Source organism: Lepidochelys kempii, chromosome 2 (genome assembly GCF_965140285.1).
Source record: "Lepidochelys kempii isolate rLepKem1 chromosome 2, rLepKem1.hap1, whole genome shotgun sequence".
NCBI lineage: Eukaryota > Metazoa > Chordata > Testudines > Cheloniidae > Lepidochelys > Lepidochelys kempii.
Window position 1 is genome coordinate 114,802,886 of NC_136381.1, and position 21,187 is coordinate 114,824,072.

The 21,187-nt window shown below is 44.1% G+C and overlaps 2 protein-coding genes across 2 annotated transcripts in view; both read right to left on the reverse strand.

Annotated features, from left to right (window-relative positions):
* The window catches only part of LOC140907007 (N-acetyllactosaminide beta-1,6-N-acetylglucosaminyl-transferase), a 31,051-nt gene extending 17,336 nt beyond the window's left edge, over nt 1–13,715 (reverse strand). The window contains exon 1 of the mRNA XM_073332074.2: nt 12,139–13,715. Within this exon, the coding sequence (XP_073188175.1) occupies nt 12,139–13,063 (925 nt within the window). The 5' untranslated portion in view covers nt 13,064–13,715. The remainder of the gene's footprint in view (nt 1–12,138) is intronic.
* A 780-nt stretch (nt 13,716–14,495) lies between these two features.
* The window catches only part of LOC140907008 (N-acetyllactosaminide beta-1,6-N-acetylglucosaminyl-transferase-like), a 58,918-nt gene continuing 52,226 nt past the window's right edge, over nt 14,496–21,187 (reverse strand). The window contains exon 5 of the mRNA XM_073332075.1: nt 14,496–14,806. Within this exon, the coding sequence (XP_073188176.1) occupies nt 14,691–14,806 (116 nt within the window). The 3' untranslated portion in view covers nt 14,496–14,690. The remainder of the gene's footprint in view (nt 14,807–21,187) is intronic.

A 21,187-nucleotide genomic window follows, 5' to 3' on the forward strand; every position in this document is an offset into this window, starting at 1 on the left:
TAGTTTGGTGGTGGTAGCGGCCAATCCAAGGACAAAGGGTGGAATAGTTTGTACCTTGGGGAAGTTTTGACCTAAGCTGGTAAAGATAAGCTTAGGAGGCTTTTCATGCAGGTCCCCACATCTGTACCCTAGAGTTCAGAGTGGGGGAGGAACCTTGACACCCCTACTTCCACTTCGCTGACAATACCAGTCTCCCCCACGTCATCCCTTATGCATGAAAGAATCTTGAGTTAATGAAATATGCAAAAACTCTACACTGTGTTCTTTCAGATCCCTCCTTAAAGTCCATTTATGCTGTGTTGTCTACAAAAAGTGTGTCTGCATCTTGGTAGGCTTGATCTTTTTATAACTCGTGCATTAAAAGGTTGGTGACAGTGGTGAGTGTACTGTGGGAGAACAGCATGAAAAGTGCAGAGGACAAAGCTCAATTGGAAGCAATAGCTACTGATGAGTAGATGATGGAGGAAGAATTATATTAATAGATAAGATAAAGTGAAGGGAAATTGCAGACTCAGTGGTCACTGCAGAAAATGTGGTGGTTATTCTGTGATGAATCCTTGGCATGGGTGCCACTGCATTGTGCATACACTAAGTAGTACTAGGTGTTGTTGACGACAACAAAAATGTTTGGATGGGGGTGCATACATCCCAGAGAAGAGGAAGGTGTCAGATGTTAGGAAACATGTGTGAATGTTTGGGGCCAACTTTTCTACTGGTGTAAATTGTTGCAACTCCAGTTTTCAGTGGCACTATGCCAATTTACACCAGGAGAATATTTGGCCCTTTATATGGTTCTGCTGAAGAAGTCTCAGATCATTCCCATTCGCAGCATTGCAAGATGCAATGATATTAGTCCCCTCACAATGAGATGGATTTCCCATGACAGTCAAGAGGCTTTCTTCCCCAACTCACACAGCAACAATCCAGACCTAACTACAAAGGAATTTATGACCTGAGCCTGACAGGGGCAAAGAGGTGAAGTCATGAGGATTTTCAGGTCCCAGATTCCTCTCGGGATTAAGCCCTTAATGCCTACTAGTTACTGAAGGATAATGTGCTGTTCTAATCTGATTAAGATACATTTGGGGGGATTATTTTTGAACAATGGAAAGGTGGCCTGGGGCACACTCAGCTTCAGAATGTTTGCTTTGCTAATGGAATGGACAATGCAAAGGTTACTGGAACCAACCAATTGAGGAGTAGATTCCCTCTTGCATACGCTGATATAAATCAGGAGTAATGCCTCTGAAAGCAATGGAGATTCCTCTCATTTACACTGGTGTAACTCAGAAGAGCATGATATGGACTGTAGTGGCCACAAATAATTCTGATTCTTGTGAATGTAGATTTAATCCCAAACCAGAGATTATGGAAGCCCCTGTGGCTGACACCTCTGAGCTGTTCAAAGAGGCTGTGCTGCATATTTTATCATCACCTAAAAACCCTTAGTGATGTTGTTGGATCATATTAAAGAAGTTCTGTATTAAAATCACAAATGAGTTTGATTCCCCAGAGTTTCAATTCCAGGGTATTACTAATTAAGAGGTCTCTTGGTTTTTGGTACTGTTTCTCTCCCTCTATGTGTGAAACTTGCAAGCTGCTAACTGTGTTAGTACATTCTAAGACAGAGTCTGTTCTCAAAGCAATTCACAGAGAGAGAGACTCAAAGCAATACTCTAACAACAGAAACAGCACCCAGAGACTCCCCGCCCTTTTGTTGTATTAACAATTGTGGTTAAAATAGAGATAGAGGATGTATGTGGATGGATGCTTGGTGTGGATAATAACTGAATGATCAGGGAGGTGCCAGCCTAAGAATCCAGTGTCCATCGGCTGAAGAAGGCGTCAAGTGGAAATAACCAGAGGATCCCCCCCCTGGAGGGCAGACTGGAATCCACCCAACAGCCTCAAGGATGGGAGAACCAAAGAACAAGATAACATCTTGGCGCCGTCAGGAATGTGCTATCTGCTGATTGATTCAGCAACAGCATGATGAAGCAATTCCCATAGACTGGCATAGGAAGAAATTCCTATAAAAATAGACTCTAAAAAGTGAGAACTTTGGGGTCTGATTCTGCAAACCAACTTCCAGGAGCATCAGATGAGCATCTGACAAGGCCCTGCTCCCTCCTCATGTCCAGGCCACCTGGCCAGTGGCTTGGCATGAGCAACTCTAAGGCTGGTAACTATGATAACAACCTTGCAGAACCTGTGTGTGTGGGTGTGTATATGTGTGTGTGTTTGTATGAATGAATGTGTGGATAAATATGAGATTGAATGGAATGTTATAGCTATAACTAACTGCTTACTATGATTCTTTCTGTATTCACAATAAATGTGGTATTTTGCCTTTTTCCCTTTAATAAGATCCTGCTGGTTTTTATTTTATTGGTACAACATTTTGGTGGAGAATTGCGAAAGGGGGAATATTGGTAAAAAACCTCAGTTATTGTAAATATTGGTGTGCACACCGCCAGCTCTAGTGAGCTAGGCATTTCTATTAGGTTAACTAGACCTGCTGGCCTCCGAGAAGGTAGCAGGGGACCTGCTGGCCTCCGAGAAGGTAGCAGGGGACCTGCTGGCCTCCGAGAAGGTAGCAGGGGACCTGCTGGCCTCCGAGAAGGTAGCAGGGGACCTGCTGGCCTCCGAGAAGGTAGCAGGGGACCTGCTGGCCTCCGAGAAGGTAGCAGGGGACCTGCTGGCCTCCGAGAAGGTAGCAGGGGACCTGCTGGCCTCCGAGAAGGTAGCAGGGGACCTGCTGGCCTCCGAGAAGGTAGCAGGGGACCTGCTGGCCTCCGAGAAGGTAGCAGGGGACCTGCTGGCCTCCGAGAAGGTAGCAGGGGACCTGCTGGCCTCCGAGAAGGTAGCAGGGGACCTGCTGGCCTCCGAGAAGGTAGCAGGGGACCTGCTGGCCTCCGAGAAGGTAGCAGGGGACCTGCTGGCCTCCGAGAAGGTAGCAGGGGACCTGCTGGCCTCCGAGAAGGTAGCAGGGGACCTGCTGGCCTCCGAGAAGGTAGCAGGGGACCTGCTGGCCTCCGAGAAGGTAGCAGGGGACCTGCTGGCCTCCGAGAAGGTAGCAGGGGACCTGCTGGCCTCCGAGAAGGTAGCAGGGGACCTGCTGGCCTCCGAGAAGGTAGCAGGGGACCTGCTGGCCTCCGAGAAGGTAGCAGGGGACCTGCTGGCCTCCGAGAAGGTAGCAGGGGACCTGCTGGCCTCCGAGAAGGTAGCAGGGGACCTGCTGGCCTCCGAGAAGGTAGCAGGGGACCTGCTGGCCTCCGAGAAGGTAGCAGGGGACCTGCTGGCCTCCGAGAAGGTAGCAGGGGACCTGCTGGCCTCCGAGAAGGTAGCAGGGGACCTGCTGGCCTCCGAGAAGGTAGCAGGGGACCTGCTGGCCTCCGAGAAGGTAGCAGGGGACCTGCTGGCCTCCGAGAAGGTAGCAGGGGACCTGCTGGCCTCCGAGAAGGTAGCAGGGGACCTGCTGGCCTCCGAGAAGGTAGCAGGGGACCTGCTGGCCTCCGAGAAGGTAGCAGGGGAAAAACGCATAGATTAAGCTATGATTTCAGAATCTAGGCTGTGTCACATGCTAAGTAATACCAGCAGTGACAAAGAGATTGAAATATCCATGTTAAGATGTTTAAAAGAAAACAGGGTAAGCCAGTACCAGAGGGAGGAATGGAGTCAGAAGGAACTCCAACCTCACCTTTTGTTAAAGAAATTACACCTTTTAAACAAATCCTTCAAAAATGTGGGCACAGTCCTTGGACTAAACAAGCCCTAGCTGATGTCTGCACTATTTCGGACCTAGAGGATAGATTGGCTCAGTATATCCTCATATACAAACCTTCTAGTGCTGCCAAAAGAGATGCAGCAGCAATTTGGTTGTTGTGGAAGGCATGTAAGGATTCTTCCCTCCGCTTGTCTTCATGTAAAGAGGAAAAGGCACAAACGGAAAAGGGAGCAGACAATTGGAAGGTGCTGGCTACAAATATCCAAAGCCAGCTGAAAATAGTGAAAGAGGCACTCCAGGAATACAAAAAGAGTGAAAAAGTTAACTCTGCAGAGGCTGGAGGGAGGCAGGTAAAGGGGGAGAAGGTCCTATGTACGGCACCCCCAGGCATAATTACAAAGAGAAAAGAGTTTAAAAAAAAAATTAACTCTGCAGAGGCTGGAGGGAATTAAGCACCCAAACAACTTTTAACCGAAAATGTTAAAAAGGAAAAGTGTTAGAGCATTCTTGGTTTCTTTGCAGCCATTCTGAAAGAAAAATGGGCCCTTTTCCAAAGGAATGTCTGTAAATTAGCCAGGCAAAAATAAATTATCTGATTAAAATCATTTGACTGGACAATTTAGTCAAATTTGATAAAAGAACATAAGGGTTCTATTGGAACTTAACTGCCTCAAATGTATAAAGGGAATGTAAGATGTAAAAAACAGAGCAGTGTGGAAGGGATGTTAAGGAAAAGAAAATGTGTATGTATCTGTCTGTGTGTGTAAATATGTAAAGTTCTAAGGACCAGTTAGTTTTGTTTTTGTTTTAAATAATGCCACTAAAAATCCATTTGACTCTTTAATTCAAAGTTGCAAAACTGACAGACCTTTTTGCTAGACACAGGTAATTAGTGTTGTTTGGCTTTGGGATTTGGCATTTAACCCTTAAAAGGTAACTCAATGCTTTACAAAATTTAAAATGTTTTTAAGTTGTGGCTGCAGCAGGGCAGTCAAAATCAGGAGAATATATAAAAAAAATTCTGGATTCTTTTTGTTTGTTTTTTGTTTGTTTTTGTAACAAAATAGCAGATGAGAGTTGTAGGAAAAAAAAGAAATTAAAAAAAGACAGTGCCTCTCTGAAGCAACAGCAGGGGTGAGGTGCACAAAACAAAAAGAAGCAATGTTAGAAACACTGAGTCTTAAAATGGCTCTGAGTAATCAGACTGTCACTTTGATAAAGGTACATGAAAACTCTGTAAGCAAAAAAAGAAATAGTGACACCTTATGTAAAAATGGATCTGGATAATGTTATAGAAGTTAAACTATGGAAGGAATCAGAGTAACAGCCGTGTTAGTCTGTATTCGCAAAAAGAAGGGGAGAACTTGTGGCACCTTGGAGACTAGCCAGTTTGTTTGAGCGTGGGCTTTCGTGGGCTACAGCTCACTTCATCAGATGTACCTCTGATGAGGTGGGCTGTGGCTCGCGAGGGCTCATGCTCAGGTGAATTGGTTGGTCTCTGGGGTGCCACGGGTACTCCTTTTCTTTTTATGGAAGGAATGTGCATTTGCCCCAGAACATGTGCAGGGTATATTGTAGAAGGGGCAAAAGAAATGCAAACATACCATGCTACTTCATTAAAATGCTATTAGGGCTCCAAAGGGAGCCACAATAGGTTGGGTTTTCTTTTTCAGATTGCTGTGTGTTTTGGAAGCAGAAGTTAAAAGTAATCAAAACTCTGGTGAAAGTTGATTGTGTCCCTTTTAAGATAGTCTCTGAGCTGCTGATGGCTTTAAATCCAAAAGCAGGAAGTTTCTGTGAAAATGCAAATTACCTAAATGATAAAGGAAGGAAAGAACTAGCAGCACAAAGGAGCTGCAGATAAAGGACATACCTGGTCAGCAAACAAATTGTCTAAATAAAAGGCATGGGATAACAAGATAATTTTAATTTAATGATAATAAGTATCCCTGTAACAACGTATAGTATGTATGATTTTTGGAAAAATCCTTTAAGGTCGTATGGTAATGATGCTTCTCAGTTATTACCTGTAAATAAAACTTAAAGCTTAACACAGCAGGAAAAACATTATAAACTTGGTCTACTGTATAAGAAGGAAAACTCAGGGATTTAATGACTAAACAGTGGGATAATTTCCCCATAACCCTTAAAAGATAAAAGCCATTGAAACCTGGCCTGCCTATAGAACAAAAACAGGAAAATATGGGGGCAATTTCTCTGTTTTGCCTGCAATCAGCAAGGGTATTTGTAAAAGAAATATTTTAAGCAATCTGCCACCCCAAAAGGGGTAGAAACATGTTCTTTTTTTGTCTTTCAGAAAATCAGGAAAAGCTGCCAGCTGAAAAGCAACCCAATACCATGAATCTACTGTCACAATAGAAATTGTGTTCTGTGTTCTATGTTTTGTCTTGTGTTTTGTGTTGTTGCTAGCACTGTTGTGTGTTTAAAAAAAAAATACTGAAGACCTGCAGGAACTTAAAAATAAATTAAGCTTTCTGTCCCAGCTACAGGACAGCCTGATACAAAAACAAGTACATGCCAATGTAGACTTGGTCCAAATTGGTCTGGGTAACCTAAAAGGCCAATGGAATCTTTAGTAATGGCTTAATACTACCACATGGCTTATCCATAAGAAAAAAAAATATTAGAAATAGGAAACTACACAGCCATAGCTATGAGATGCACTGAAATGCAGATACTTGCACTAGCTACTTTGGAACACAAAATGTTCTGGGTCATACTGGGAAATATTAAGGGTTTGATGCATTTGTTAAAAAAGAAAGAGATCATTGTTTGACACTTAGCAATATGAATGGATGCAATATGTTTCCAGTATTGTAAACCAGACTTGTTAATGGGAGAAATTGTTGTCAAAATTGCACACCAACAGTCCCTGGAGGCAAAGGTATTGAAGGTTAACCCACTCCCCATATTACACATGGGATCCTTTTGGCTACCCTGGACCTTGAGCCAGTGGGCTGGGGAGGGAGGGAAGCTATTGGACACTAGAGGTTGTACCGAATGGACTCCTCAAAAGTGGGTGTGCCTCACCTTGCCTGTTGCCCCAGAACCTTGTAGTAAAGATACATCACTAGGATCATGTATGTGGCATGAATTGGAATCACAAACTCAAATTGCCTCACAGTACTTTCTCTTGAATAGGCTACATAGAAAGTGACACTGACGATTATAAATCTTAGTGTCAAAAGGGGGATTATGTTGGATCATATTAAAGAAGTTCTGTATTAAAATCACAAATGAGTTTGATTCCCCATAGTTTAAATTCCAGGGTATTACTAATTAAGAGGTCTCTTGGTTTTTGGTACTGTTTCTCTCCCTCTATGTGTGACACTTGCAAGCTGCTAACTGTGTTAGTACATTCTAAGACAGAGTCTGTTCTCAAAGCAATTCACAGAGAGAGAGACTCAAAGCAATACTCTAACAACAGAAACAGCACCCAGAGACTCCCCGCCCTTTTGTTGTATTAACAATTGTGATTAAAATAGAGATAGAGGATGTATGTGGATGGATGCTTGGTGTGGATAATAACTGAATGATCAGGGAGGTGCCAGCCTAAGAATCCAGTGTCCATCGGCTGAAGAAGGCGTCAAGTGGAAATAACCAGAGGATCCCCCCCCTGGAGGGCAGACTGGAATCCACCCAACAGCCTCAAGGATGGGAGAACCAAAGAACAAGATAACATCTTGGCGCCGTCAGGAATGTGCTATCTGCTGATTGATTCAGCAACAGCATGATGAAGCAATTCCCATAGACTGGCATAGGAAGAAATTCCTATAAAAATAGACTCTAAAAAGTGAGAACTTTGGGGTCTGATTCTGCAAACCAACTTCCAGGAGCATCAGATGAGCATCTGACAAGGCCCTGCTCCCTCCTCATGTCCAGGCCACCTGGCCAGTGGCTTGGCATGAGCAACTCTAAGGCTGGTAACTATGATAACAACCTTGCAGAACCTGTGTGTGTGGGTGTGTATATGTGTGTGTGTTTGTATGAATGAATGTGTGGATAAATATGAGATTGAATGGAATGTTATAGCTATAACTAACTGCTTACTATGATTCTTTCTGTATTCACAATAAATGTGGTATTTTGCCTTTTTCCCTTTAATAAGATCCTGCTGGTTTTTATTTTATTGGTACAACAATGTAACAGTGGTAGAGAATTCAGTGAGTGAAGAAACCTATTAAAGCATTCTAAAATGGCATTCCCACAGTGCCCCAGAAGTTGGCAACCAGCTTATCAAATTTCCAACATTTTCCAAGGGTGACATCAACCTCCCCTCCCCCCAAGACCCAGAAAAGAGGCTGAGAGTCACTAATTCTCGCTTTTCAAAATCATCGTCTCCTGTTTCCTGAATAATGACAGGTTTCAGAGTAACAGCCGTGTTAGTCTGTATTCGCAAAAAGAAAAAGGAGTACTTGTGGCACCTTAGAGACTAACCAATTTATTTGAGCATAAGCTTTCGTGAGCTACAGCTCACTTCATCGGATGCATCCGATGAAGTGAGCTGTAGCTCACGAAAGCTTATGCTCAAATAAATTGGTTAGTCTCTAAGGTGCCACAAGTACTCCTTTTTCTTTTTGTTTCCTGAAGATGTTCACAGATAATCGTAATGTATGTTTTCATTTATATACATGCTGAGGATATGAACCTAAATGCAGTGAAATTAATGGGATTCTTTCTATTAGTCCAAGCTTCTATAGCTTAAGCCATGTCAACACTAGAGAGCTTACAGTGGCACAGCTGTATCAAGGCAGCTGCCGGTCTATGCCAATAGGACTGTTGTTGACCTAATCAAATCACCCCCAACAAGAGGTGGTATTTATGTTGGCAGGAGCATGTCCAACATAGCACTGTCCACACTGGCGCTTCTGTCAGTGTAACTTGTGTTGCTCAGCGGGGAGTGTTTTTTCACACCCCTGAGCAACAAAAGTAGTAGTGTAGACATAGCCTTTATTTATGGTACTTTTTGAGTCTCACTTTTAAGAGACCTTCACAGCTAACTTATGCCTGAAATGCATTCATTACTGTCTAAATTTGGTTTATTAATTTTAATCTTGAACTTCTGACATTCATTTTGTTGCATGAAATTAAATACATTTTCCCCAATGAACATTACCCGTGCACAATGACCCCAGGAATCCTTGCGAAACTGCCAAGGAAGGTACTGCCTGGCAATAATTCAGAATTTGTTCTGGCTGCTTTGAATTATTCATCTTCACAAAAATAAAGAGCAAATAGTTCTCTTTCTAAGTTAATCATGAAGTGGAAAAATCTCACTCAACAATGAAGAAAATCAGAAGTCACAGAGTCTGTGCCAGTCCCTCCCTGCCAAGCCTGAATGGATGACACACACGCCTTGCTACAAAGTCCAAACAACAGCCTGTGAAAAAATTACTGGATTAGGTAGTATCCGGATTTCTCCCCAGCACCAACCAATTGCATACTTTATTGCACAAATTCACTATTTAATTATTTCAAATGTAGGAAGTGTCCCTAAGGACAGTTTCTACACCTGTATTTGTATTTAAAATTTACAGTAAAGGATAGTTCAGGTTCAAGGAGGAGTGACCTGCTCTAATAATAATTCATACCTAGCTTTTTTTGTCCATTGATCTCAAAACACTTCACAAAGGAGCTTTGTATCATTTTACATCTGTTTAGGGTTTGATCCTGCGCTACTGAGGTCAATAGGAGGTTTGTCATTGAAATAAATGGAAGCACAAACAGGCTCTCAAGCAATAATGTAAGCAGATTTTTACTTCCTACCCTAAAATATTGTGACGAGTATTCTTTGACCTCTTTGTTTTCCTTTCTCTGTAAGGTGCAGAAGAGCTCTGGGATCCTCACTTTCTTCCCTTTTTATTCCCATGCATGTGCTGGTGGGGAATAGGTGTATTGAAGGGGATTGGATTGGCATGATGCGGGATATTATGAAGAAGAAAGTCTTTGTGGCATGTAAATGTACATAATCCATTGTGTTATTGGAGTTGCTTTTATTTGTGATAGTTTGTTTTTACTGATCTTGAAAGTACCGAGAGCCATGGGCAAGCACTTGAAATATAAATTGAGGGAATGAATAAAGGCCCTGTGGGTAGGTGACCTGCATTTACAGTCAGGTGTGGCTTTCTCCTTATCCCATCAGTGCCCCTCCTCTGTTGACCACAGGGTGCTCTTTGAGAGGTATGAGGTACTACTTTCCCTTAGGCAATGAGTCTCCTGCCTATGCATTGCTCTTAACCCAGAATAGTCCTAAAGGGATGGAGTGGCTCAGAGAAAGAAGCTTGGGAATGGAAGGAATGAATTCAGTTCTGAGCTTGAATCACACCCACATAATAGTGTGTTGTGCTGTGCTGTCGCCTATCAGCCAGGCTGTTCTCTTGGGCTTCTTTTTTCATTGAAATTTGGATGATACACATCTTGCAATGCTAACTAGTTGCATTTGCATTACTCAGGATTGATGATGTTTTTTCTCATTCTTGTATGACCCCAGGAGCTCTTGGGCCAGCCATGGCACATGTGTGTGCAAAAATGGAGGCAGATTTGACATGATATGTACATGGCATGAGTCTGCATATCTACATTCAGATGTCTCTTCAGATCGGAGATGCTGCAGCCTGATGTGCTTTGAATTTCAAATCGCTATATATTCTAAGATCAAAACTCCTCATGCTGTAAAAAGAAGCAGGCAACAGATTGATCTATGCTGAACAGTCTTTTGCAGCTGTCTTTACTAGGTCATTTACATGGTGTTAGGTGTCTTTAACATATAAGATCACTTCTTTGCACAGAGGGAGTATTTATATTTTAATGTTTATATTCAATTAAAAAGTAAGCATACAGTGCACTGTAGCTGATTTTCCATTTGACTAGATAAAGGAGAAAAGACAAATGAGCTGGAATAAATCTCATTGCAAGAAGTACTGGACTCATCCTTAAGTCTTAGACCCTCTGACATCAATAGGAGCTTTTTGTCTGAATAAGGCCTGCAAGCTTTGGGGGCAAACACTTAAATGTGTAGAATTACCTCTGGATGGCTGTGTGCTGAGTGAGGCAAATCTAGATCCTCACCTTCACAGTTAGCAGTCAATATCGCGACACTGTCAGCAGAACAGAAGTAATATTCCTGTTCAAGATGGATTTAGGGTGAACAAAACTTCTTGAGTAGCTTCCAGCATGGCAGTGTGCAGGAGTCATGTAGACGTGGGACCAGGATGACATTGTAGAAAGAAAGGGCTGAACCACAGAATTTTCCCCCTGTGTGGATCAGACATCTGCTTCTCTTCCACCCAGCAAAGTGTACTAGATCTGCAGAGGGCTAAAATAGTGGCTTTGCTGCCAGCGCAGGGATTCTTTCTATAATCATCACTAGTGGAGATGTACCTGTGTCCCTGGATTTGGCCCTATATGGGTTTGTGGTTGCAGCATTCCAATTCAGAAACTCTGTAGATTTAATCCACAGGCCAGAAAGGCAATCCCTAAAGAAGAACTGGAGTTAAGTGACACAAGGAATAATGTTGAGATTGAAATGATAGCCATATCCTCAGCTGGTGTCACTCAAAGTCAGTAGAACCACACCAATATACACTAGTTGAAGTTCTAGCCCATTATAACTTTGGTGCTCTAAAAAATGTCCCTGCTACATGTGCTAGCACTGGGGTGCCCAACATTAAGGTCAAGTCTAAATAATCCTCAGTATCACAGTGATGCTTGCTAAATATAAAGACCAATAAACAGACCACAGCACAGACCTGCAACTTTATCATTCCTCCCCCGGGAAGGGAGGTCTGGGGGCTGTTTAACAAGAATCCAGTGTTAGTTAGTGGAAATCACCTTGTGTGATAAATGGGATTTTAAATCTATAGGTCTTTGCTACGGGAATAATGTATGTAAATATGAGTAAAGAAGGCAATGTGACTTAGTCGATAAAGCGCTGAACTCCAGGGGATCTGGGATGTATTCTTAGTTCTGCCACTGACCTGTGGGGTGACTCAGCAATCTCTCGTCACCTCTCTATGCTTCCCTGTCAATAAAATTGAGATAATTATATTTAACTCTTGTAAAGTGTTTTGAAATCTACAAATGAAAAGAGTCCTATAAGAGCTTGGTATCAAAGGACTGAATGAAATCGGATATAACTGGTCAGCCCCCTGTGATTATCCTCCAGCAGTGCCATCCATTTATGACTTCATTTTTCTCACCTTTGCAAGGATAGACAGAAAATCAGTTTCCATAGAACAAGAGCATCCTGAACATTGACCTAATGCAAATATAAAGGTCATATAGCACAGAAATCAGTTCTGTTTCATTTCCTCTCTGTCTTTCCTAGCTCAGCATGGCGCAAGCCAGCTTGTCCTATACACAGGAATGAGTAATGAAGTCATGCAACGTACCTGGTATCCTATTGAGTGTTACCCAGAAGTGTTCATCTGGACTGTAGGTGTCCTTGGACCACTTCAATAAATCAATAGCACGTTGATTATTGAGAATGAACTCTACAAATGGCTTTGTGACAGCAATATAAGCAGAGCCAAAGTAGACGATCAGATTGTGTGGTGGGGGCTGTTTCAACTCATTGGTCTTTTTCATATAAGAGGAGTCAGTCCCTATGTGCTCCTTATGGATATATTTGGTTCTTGAAATCGCATGGGCAGGAGGCAGCACTCCAGGAGTGAGATTTTTCCCCTTATATCCTTTCAGATGCCGAACTATTTCCTTGTTGGTTTTCAAGGGGAAATCTTGTCCACACACGTTGAGCAGGTACTTCCACCGAACTCTTGATTCCAGCAGGTCTTTCATGCAGTTCAAATCCGCCTGAAGTCTGGATATTCCAGCATAAATGACTGGCTCATTTTTTGAGGCAAGAAACGCATTGGGGAAACAGTTCAAAAGTGTCTCCACGTCTTTCTTAAACTGAGCTGCTGCCTTCTCATCCACGTGGACACAGTAAACATTTTGGGGCATATAAATAGCCCTGAAGAGCCTCTCAAAAGTATCAAATTCTTTATGTAGAGTTATGATATAAGCCAAAGGAAAGGCAGCTTCTTCTGCCGAGAGAGGGCTGGTTATATAGTGATTGTCCACTAAGTACTCACTGCAGGCAACACTCCTCAGGGAGGTTTTTAGCAGGTTTCCCCAAACAAAAGCTTTCTTCTGTTCGATAAACGCATCACAGGCTCGCCTTACCAGGGATCTTTCGTGGGACGCTGTTTGCCTGGGATATTTTTTTGACCGGTACAACTCACCCTTGTGCAACACAACGAAAACCATCGCGCTCAGAAGAGGAACGGCCAGAAGGTACCGCATCTGTGGGCGCATCGTCGGTGGGTTTAGAATAGTTCCCTCTGTAGTGACAGCCAGAAGCACAAACCCTCCGCCCCCACAACTCAAGTGATCGAGCCAGGCGGAAAATCTCCCGCTGCCGATGGATCCTCGGAAATCCGAGGAGGATGCGGTTTGTTGTGCACTTCGTTGCTTAGCGCATTGGTTTCTTTCCCGTCTCCGGTCTGAACAGGCGCTAATCCGGGCTCCCCGGCCACCGGCACACACACGCCCGCGTTGTTCCGCTTCCCCCTCTCCTGACTTCTTCTTCTTCTTCTTCAGCTGGAGCCCAGCAAGTGGCTTGGCTCAGCCTCCGGCTCGCTCTCTATTTGCATATGAAAGTATCTCGAGCATGGTCCTAGCAGGACAGGCCTCTCTGATTGGAGCTGCTTCACCTCCGGCTCCTGCTCCCACTGAGCGAGCGATTGGCTCCAATCGCCAGCTCGCCTGCTTTGCCCGGAGCCCTGCTGGGAGCAGTTGGTTTCGCCCAGCACCTCTGCTAGCTAGCTCTTAGCACATGAGCTTGCCAGCCTGGTTCATTGTGTCTGCTCCTGGGGAGCCCCGCCTCAGTGACAGCCTCAGACCCTCACGAAGGGTTGAATGCTGCTCCCACTGAACTGAACAGAACAGGGCTCCTAATTGTAAGGGGGGGGGGGCTTACTAACAGTCAGTGGGGGTGTTTTGGTTGCCTAGCTCCCAGTACCAAAAGGGGAACAGTCAATGGGAAAATCAGGACTCTGAGACTGACAGTCCCCAGGAACAATGGGGAGAGGCCAATGCTCTAGGTCAGCCTGATTGACAGGGCGGGCAGGCTAATCAGAAAATCAGGAAGCCAAGGGGCTTCCCTCCTGGGCCTGAGCTGGAATTGCCTGGGTCAGACAGAGCGGGGCCGAGCTAAGGAGAGAGCAAGGGCCCCAGCTGAGCTGGGGCGCAGAGCTGTGCCAGAGCCAGAGGGACCAGAAAAGCACCCTAGGGACAGCAGATCATGTGCTAGGAGTAGAGCTCCAGCCACTGCATCCCTGCAGCACAGCCAGGGCCTGAAAAGGAGGCCTGGGACCTACAAAGAAGAGACTGAACTGCCCCAACGTTCCAGAGACACTGTTCGGGGATTTGCAGAGGATCACTTTCCCACTGGGAGAGAAACTGGGGAATTAGACTCAGGGTATTACCTAATGTAAATTATTTATTTACAAAATCTTGTTTACCCTGAATCAGGATGTTCAAAACTGCTCTCCAGCAATTTCAGTTGGAAAACCTTCTGGTGCAGTTGATGTAACTAGTTCTTTAGAGCATGTCTTGGGCAAGGTCTCCACTGTTTAACCGTCTCTATAAAGAAAAACACAACAAGGAGTCCTTCTGGCACCTTAGAGACTAACAAATTTATCTAAGGTGCCATGAGGACTCCTTGTTGTTTTTTGCTAATAGAGACTAACATGGCTACCACTCTGATACCTCTCTCTAAAGAGTTTCAAATAAAATACTTACCTATCAGCAATTCATGATGTGATTTCATTAGCACTTTTTTTTTAAAGTGATTGGATGAAAAAAGGTTTCCTTCAATGTACAATTAGCTGATGGAACTCATCGCTGCAAGAAACTGCTGAGGCCAAATATTTTGCAGGATTCAAAAAAGTTTAAGCATTTGTCCGGAGTTACAATAGAAAAGGTTATAAACTTCTGTTATAGTTCTCTTTCGCTGTGTAGAGCTTAGGGCATCTTCCGAAACTTGTATCATGCCATCTAGAATGGATCATGCACCAATCAGAAAAGAAAAAGTAACAAAAATAAGCAATATTAGTTGTAAGAACTGATTTATGTTTAGACCTATTTACCTGCAACTGCTCCATTAGCAAAGTTCTACTAAGGATGCAAAATAGATTTCTGGCTCATAGATTTCTTTTCAGGATTTCCCATGGTACAATTCCCACAAATCTATTTTATTCCCATCTCAATCTTTTTGAAGCGTTTTTTCTGCTTGAATGTTTTCTTGAGCAAGCTGGAAGGGGCCACTTTCAACTGAGTCTTGTGGTGTGCCAGCTGTTACACCAGTGAGTGATGCTGTCCATCCTGCTCTCCTGTCACCCTCACCTTCTGCAGTTGTGTTCTGTGGTTCGAGTGGTAGTCAAGTCAAGATTCAGGGCCAAATCCTCAGTTGTGCTGAGCTCACAAATGACACAGCTTGGGGCGGGGGGCGGCCACTTTCTTGCTGCTTTGATGCTGAGGCCACCTAGAGACTATTCTCCTGGCTGAAGTTCTGAAAGGGCATAATGTGGTCCAGCCCCGGCCTCAAAATGCCTCTTTCTCCTGCAACCTCAGCATGCCCCCCTAGCCAGCTCTGTTGGCTTTAGGCCACTTGCCAGATCCTCCTATACGAGGAGAAATCCTGGTTGACTTTTTAGGGCAGCTTTCTAGCCATTTTTTGAGGCTCTGGCCCTCTGTTTCACTAGTACCTCCTCAGATCTTCTTTATGCATAACTTTGGGCCTGGTCCTGCGGCCTAGTGGGATTCCATACATCACTTCATTTGTGTCAGTACTGTATGGGAGAGTGGGTGAAATAATATCTTTTTTTGGACCAACTTCAGTTGGTGAGAGAGGCAAGCTTTTGAGCCACATTTTTTCAGGTCTTCAGTGTCACAGCTAAATGCAAGGTGGAACAGATTGTTTAGCATAAATAGTTAGCATGTATTGTAAGAGACTATTCAATGTAGAGTGGCCCATTAACACCTCTGTAGTCATAGTACAAAAACAGGGGCTTAGTGGGCTACAGGTTGTAGTAAATAAGTCATAAATCCAGTGTCTGTTCACTCTATGGTTTTTAGTGTTGATCAGAGTAATGAATTTAAGATTCCAGGCTCATCTTTTGAAAGTGTTGTGCAGGTTTCTTTTGAGGATGAGGACTGATATAATGATTGCTTTGTGAAAAGTGTTTACCCACATGGGCAGCGAGTTCTATGGGCCTGCAGTGCCTGGGCACCAGGAACATTCCTGGCCCAGAGCCCGGCTCCAACAATGTTTGAGGCTGGATCTCTCCCTCGGCCCTGCTTTCCGCCCCCGGGCAATTTAAAACGTCCTGGGGCCCCCACTCACAGCACAGTGGAGCTGAGCAGCTTCCTACCTGCTCACTCCACGTGGCTGCCACCCCCTCCCTGTGGCCCCTGAGTGGGGTGGGTCTGTATCTACGCACACTCACTGCTCCCGCCCCAAGTGCCCCTGCGGCCAATAGGAAGCTGCAGGGGTAGGGCCTAGGGGTAGCAGCATGCAGAGGCCCCCAGGCCCGCCCTGCCTAGAAGCCCCAGGTAAGCGCTGCACACACACCCCCCTCTCATAGCTTATTAAAATATGTGCATGTTAAACTCAATATGTAATTTGTAAGGATATAGCAGCAATTCAAAATGGAGTCTGAACCACCATTTTGTAAACTCCATCTTGTGACCTCCTTTGTGCTCTGTCATCCTGGCTAGTTATAACTTGATCAAACTGGTTTTTCTCCGCCACTTGGCGATCTCAAGAACAATTTTACCTCAGACTGTTTCCTACCTTTGCTGAGACTGTACCATGTTTTCCCACCACAAACTGCATAAAAGAACTGTGACCACAAACGGATGGCGCAGCCCATCCTAGTGACTGGGTGTGCGTGGGTCAGGCCTTGGCAGCATCAGTGTATCGTCAAAGGATACCACCTTTCCTGCTCCTGGGGACGACATCCTCAGAGGGTTCTCGGTCCACTTCTTCCATCCCGATCGACATCCGGAGACTCTCCGGTGCTCCTCCTCAGCCGGTTCCAATTACCCAAAGAGTGCAGGTCCTGGACTTCACTGCCACCACCGTGAATTAGGGTTCTTTTAGTCAGGGTTTTATATGGTTATTGCCAGGATGATTTTGTATTTTGGGCCTGAGCTTCATGCACCTGTTATAAGCTGCTGTTTCACTGTTTTGTGTTAATTTCTATAACTACTGTTTGTTTTATGCTTATCCCCATCCCTCTATTACTAATTCCCTCCATACAGTTCTGTTGTTTCTAACGTTACTTACAGTCAGTCTTTATTTCTCACACTACACATAGGGAAGAGGGAGGGAGATTATCTGTGTACCAGTCCACCGGTAACAGATACGGCACAAGGCGGGTCTGCTCTTCTGAGTAAAAGGGGCTTGTCTTATATCTTGATACTTACACCACCCTACATATAGAGTTACCTTGGTTCCCCTTTGAAGTAACACCTTCTCCCAGAGCCTGCACCCCCACCCCTTTCCCAAACACCCCCTCCTGCCCCCAAACTCCTTCCCAGAGCCTGCACCCCAACCCCTCCTCCTGCACCCTCACCCCCTCCTGCACCCCTGCCCCAGCCCAGAGCCTGCACCCAAACTCCTTCCCAGAGCCTGCGCCCCTCACCCCCCAGTGACTGCTGCTGAAATATATTTGATGGGGAAATCTTGTTATAAACAAGACTTCCCACTCTTGGCAAACAATTTATTTTAAATGAAAGGATAATGATACAATAAGCATGAATAGAAATATTTCATGGCAGGGTAAATAGCCCTTTCCAACAACATTACATTGATCATGCTCAAGTGTAAATTATGCCAGTATTTCAAAATAAAGCTTAGCTTCTAGCCACTGAAGCTTAAGTGTTGCGTTCAATGGGAGTGCATATAGCTGAGGGCAGAACTAGGTTTAAGAAATGTATGAAGTAAATATTATCTGGTGATTACAGTGTTGAGTTGTGTTTTAAGGAAGATTTTATTTTCTTTTTTTAAAGACTGCAGCTAAAACATGGACTGTGTTCTTTTGCCTATACCTAGGACCTGATTCTCCTCTCGCTGGCCCTGGTTCTCCACTGGTGTAACTTTCTTGACTTCAGTAGAGTTGCACCTGATTTACAGTCATGTGAGAGCAAAGTCAGACTTACAGAATTTAAAAAGAATACGTTGGGACCAAATTTTGCCCTCAGTTAAAATCAGTGGTGTTCATGGGTGTAACTAAAGGCAGAATTTGGCCAAAATAAATTAAATTAAGTGAAAAGTGATATCAGAGCCATATCCTGTATATGGTGCCTCCAGACAGGTGCTGAGTACTCGCTGCTCTTACTGTCTTTATTGGGAGGCAATTATATCAATGCAAAATTCAAGGAGACTAATTGTATGCTAAACTGTGTTATACCATTTGGCCACCAGGAGGCACGGTGTGTAAGATACCTTATTTAAACTAATATAAACCTGGCAGAGCATTAAAGGATCTTATGATGATGAATGCATCTGTTGGTATAAGCAAATTCTGTGGCCAGTCTGTGTTGGGTACAGAAGTATACTGCAGAAAAATCATCAGCAAATCCCTCGTCCTCATAGCAAAATGGAGCTAAAACTTCCTTAATACCTTGAGCAGATGACTGAACAGGAAATACAGCAATAGTCTTCTAATTATGAATATTAATAGGTCTGACCATTCAAGGTAACAATCTAATGCCTTAATCCAGACCAATGCCTTTAAAACAAATATCTTCTAAAGCAAGATTCCATTTTCCTGCTATTTATTCCCTGTTAAACAGATCTGAAGATCTGTTTTAAAAATGACTTCTTAGTCTTGTGATTATTTCCGTTCAGAGGCTCATTTCTGTGCATTCAAAACTGCCATTGAAGTTAATGGATGCTTGCGGTCCACCAGAAATGCAGGATCAGGTTCTATATGCTTTTATAAAGAGAGATTGGGCCATCTAATCACTTTTCCCCCAGAGTTTCATATCTTTTGTCCTGACAAATCCATAATTACCCCCACTGAGTCCTTCCCTGCTGCCAGATGTATCAAAACATTTCTATAGCTCTACCTCTAGAGACAGGCCTGTGTTCATACATCAGTTTGGATGAGCTATTACCAGCAGGAGAGTGAGTTTGTGTGTGTATGGGGGTGGGGGGGATGTGAGAAAACCTGGATTTGTGCTGGAAATGGCCCACCTTAATTATGCACATTGTAGGGAGAATGGTCACTTTGGATGAGCTATTACCAGCAGGATAGTGAGTTTGTGTGTGTGGTTTTTGGGAGGAGGGTGAGAGAACCTGGATTTGTGCTGGAAATGGCCCAACTTTATTATCATGCACATTGTGTAAAGAGTTGTCACTTTGGATGGGCTATCACCAGCAGGAGAGTGAATTTGTGTGTGGGGGGGTGGAGGGTGAGAAAACCTGGATTTGTGCTGGAAATGGCCCACCTGATGATCACTTTAGATAAGCTATTACCAGCAGGACAGTGGGGTGGGAGGAGGTATTTTTTCATATTCTCTGTGTATAAATAAAGTCTGCTGCAGTTTCCACGGCATGCATCTGATGAAGTGAGCTGTAGCTCACGAAAGCTCATGCTCAAATAAATTGGTTAGTCTCTAAGGTGCCACAAGTACTCCTTTTCTTTATACCTCCTACAATCACACTACCCTCAGGTGAAGTTCACATGTGTGTTCACCTCTGGTGAAGATATTGGTAGTACACTTGGAAGATGTGGATAGGAAACTCCCAAATCCTGATCTAGCCTCAGGAGCCAGTTCTGGTCCCAGGTTCATGGGTGGGAATTTGGAGAAACTACACTGATTTCATTGGAGTTACTGTAAACGTCACCAGCATTCATTTGTTCCTCTCATATGATCCTTTAAAACAAGCTCATAAGTTATACATAGACCATCTGTTTAAAAAATATATGAGCAATATCAACAAAATAAATACCTTTGGGGGGTGGGGGTGGACTAGCTAATACTAGGGCCAAATTTTCAAAAGTGACTAGCGATGTTATGGGGTGGGGAATAAGCACTCATGCAAACCTTCACTCAAATTTCAAACCAAATCTTTACAGAGGGTCAAAAAAGTCTGGATAACTTTCAAAATAAAATATTTTTCATTTTTATGAGTCTGCACTACTTAATTCCATCTGGGAATGGATATGTTGAAGATTAAATACTGTGAGAAAGGCTCATGAGATTTCCCATGCAACCAAATAGAAACCAAGTGTAAAATAAAACAATAAATATGTGTGACGGGGCACAGACTCACCGCCACAACACGTCCTGTGGTTGCTCTGGAAATTAGCTCTGTCCTAGCTGTGGAGCACCCTCTGCAGGTGATGTCCCACCCATTGCCTGCTTCACTGTGCTGTCTGAGACCCCCATTGCTCCCTGGCTTGCAGCATCCTCTTCTGGACACAGCCCTCCAAGACCCTCTAGTGGCAGCCTCCCACAGCACTCCTTCAATTCCCTCTTCTCCCTGTGTACCCTGGGCCACTTCCCCTTGGCCCTTGCACCTTCTTGGCCCCTTTTGGGCAGGGGCTTCTCCCTTGCTTGTCAGGAAGAGATTGCTATTGCCTCTGCTTTGCAGCCTTTATATAGGGCCCAGCCTGGCTGTGATTGGCTGCCTTTCTGCCTTTCTCTGATTGCAAGGGTTCTGCATAGGCTCCCTCCAACCTGCTTTAACCCTTCCTCTGACAAAGTGGGACAACTGCCCCACTACACTATATGATCAAAAAAAACCCCTCTATTGAAAAAGTTATTGTTGAAAGTGAGCTCCAGTAGTGCCTTCACAACAATTCTACTCCTTTAGGAAACACCCAATGTTATAAAGTCTAGGGAAGGGAAACCTTCATCAGGCCACTTAGCCAGCTTTAAGTCTGCTGGAGTGGCAAATAGCAGACTCTGTGGAACCTGAGTGGCAGAATGTAATAACAGGTCTTTGTGGCCTAACATTTATGAGTAGTGCTGATGGAAAATTCTCTATCAAAACTGTGCTTTGGTGAGTTTGCGACAAAATGAAATTTTTCATGAAAAACGCCTGCCTTCCATGGCAAGTTTCGGTTTTTCACTGAAAAACCAACAGACCCCCCCCCCCCCAAACCCCACCTCAAATATTTTTTTGGCCCAAACTAAACTATTTTGATGTGGATATTCTACCACGGTGGCTCAGTTTCCTCATATCTCCACTAGGGACTGGGTTTTCCAGTGAAACTTAATTTCCCTTGTTGTGATCACCTCCCCTCATCCTGAGGGGAAGCACTTTTGCATCATGGGAGATGTAGTGTGACCAGGAAGTCCGTCCTTGAGAGGAAATGGGAACATGAGGCATGCAAATGACCAATCACTTGAGGCACCACA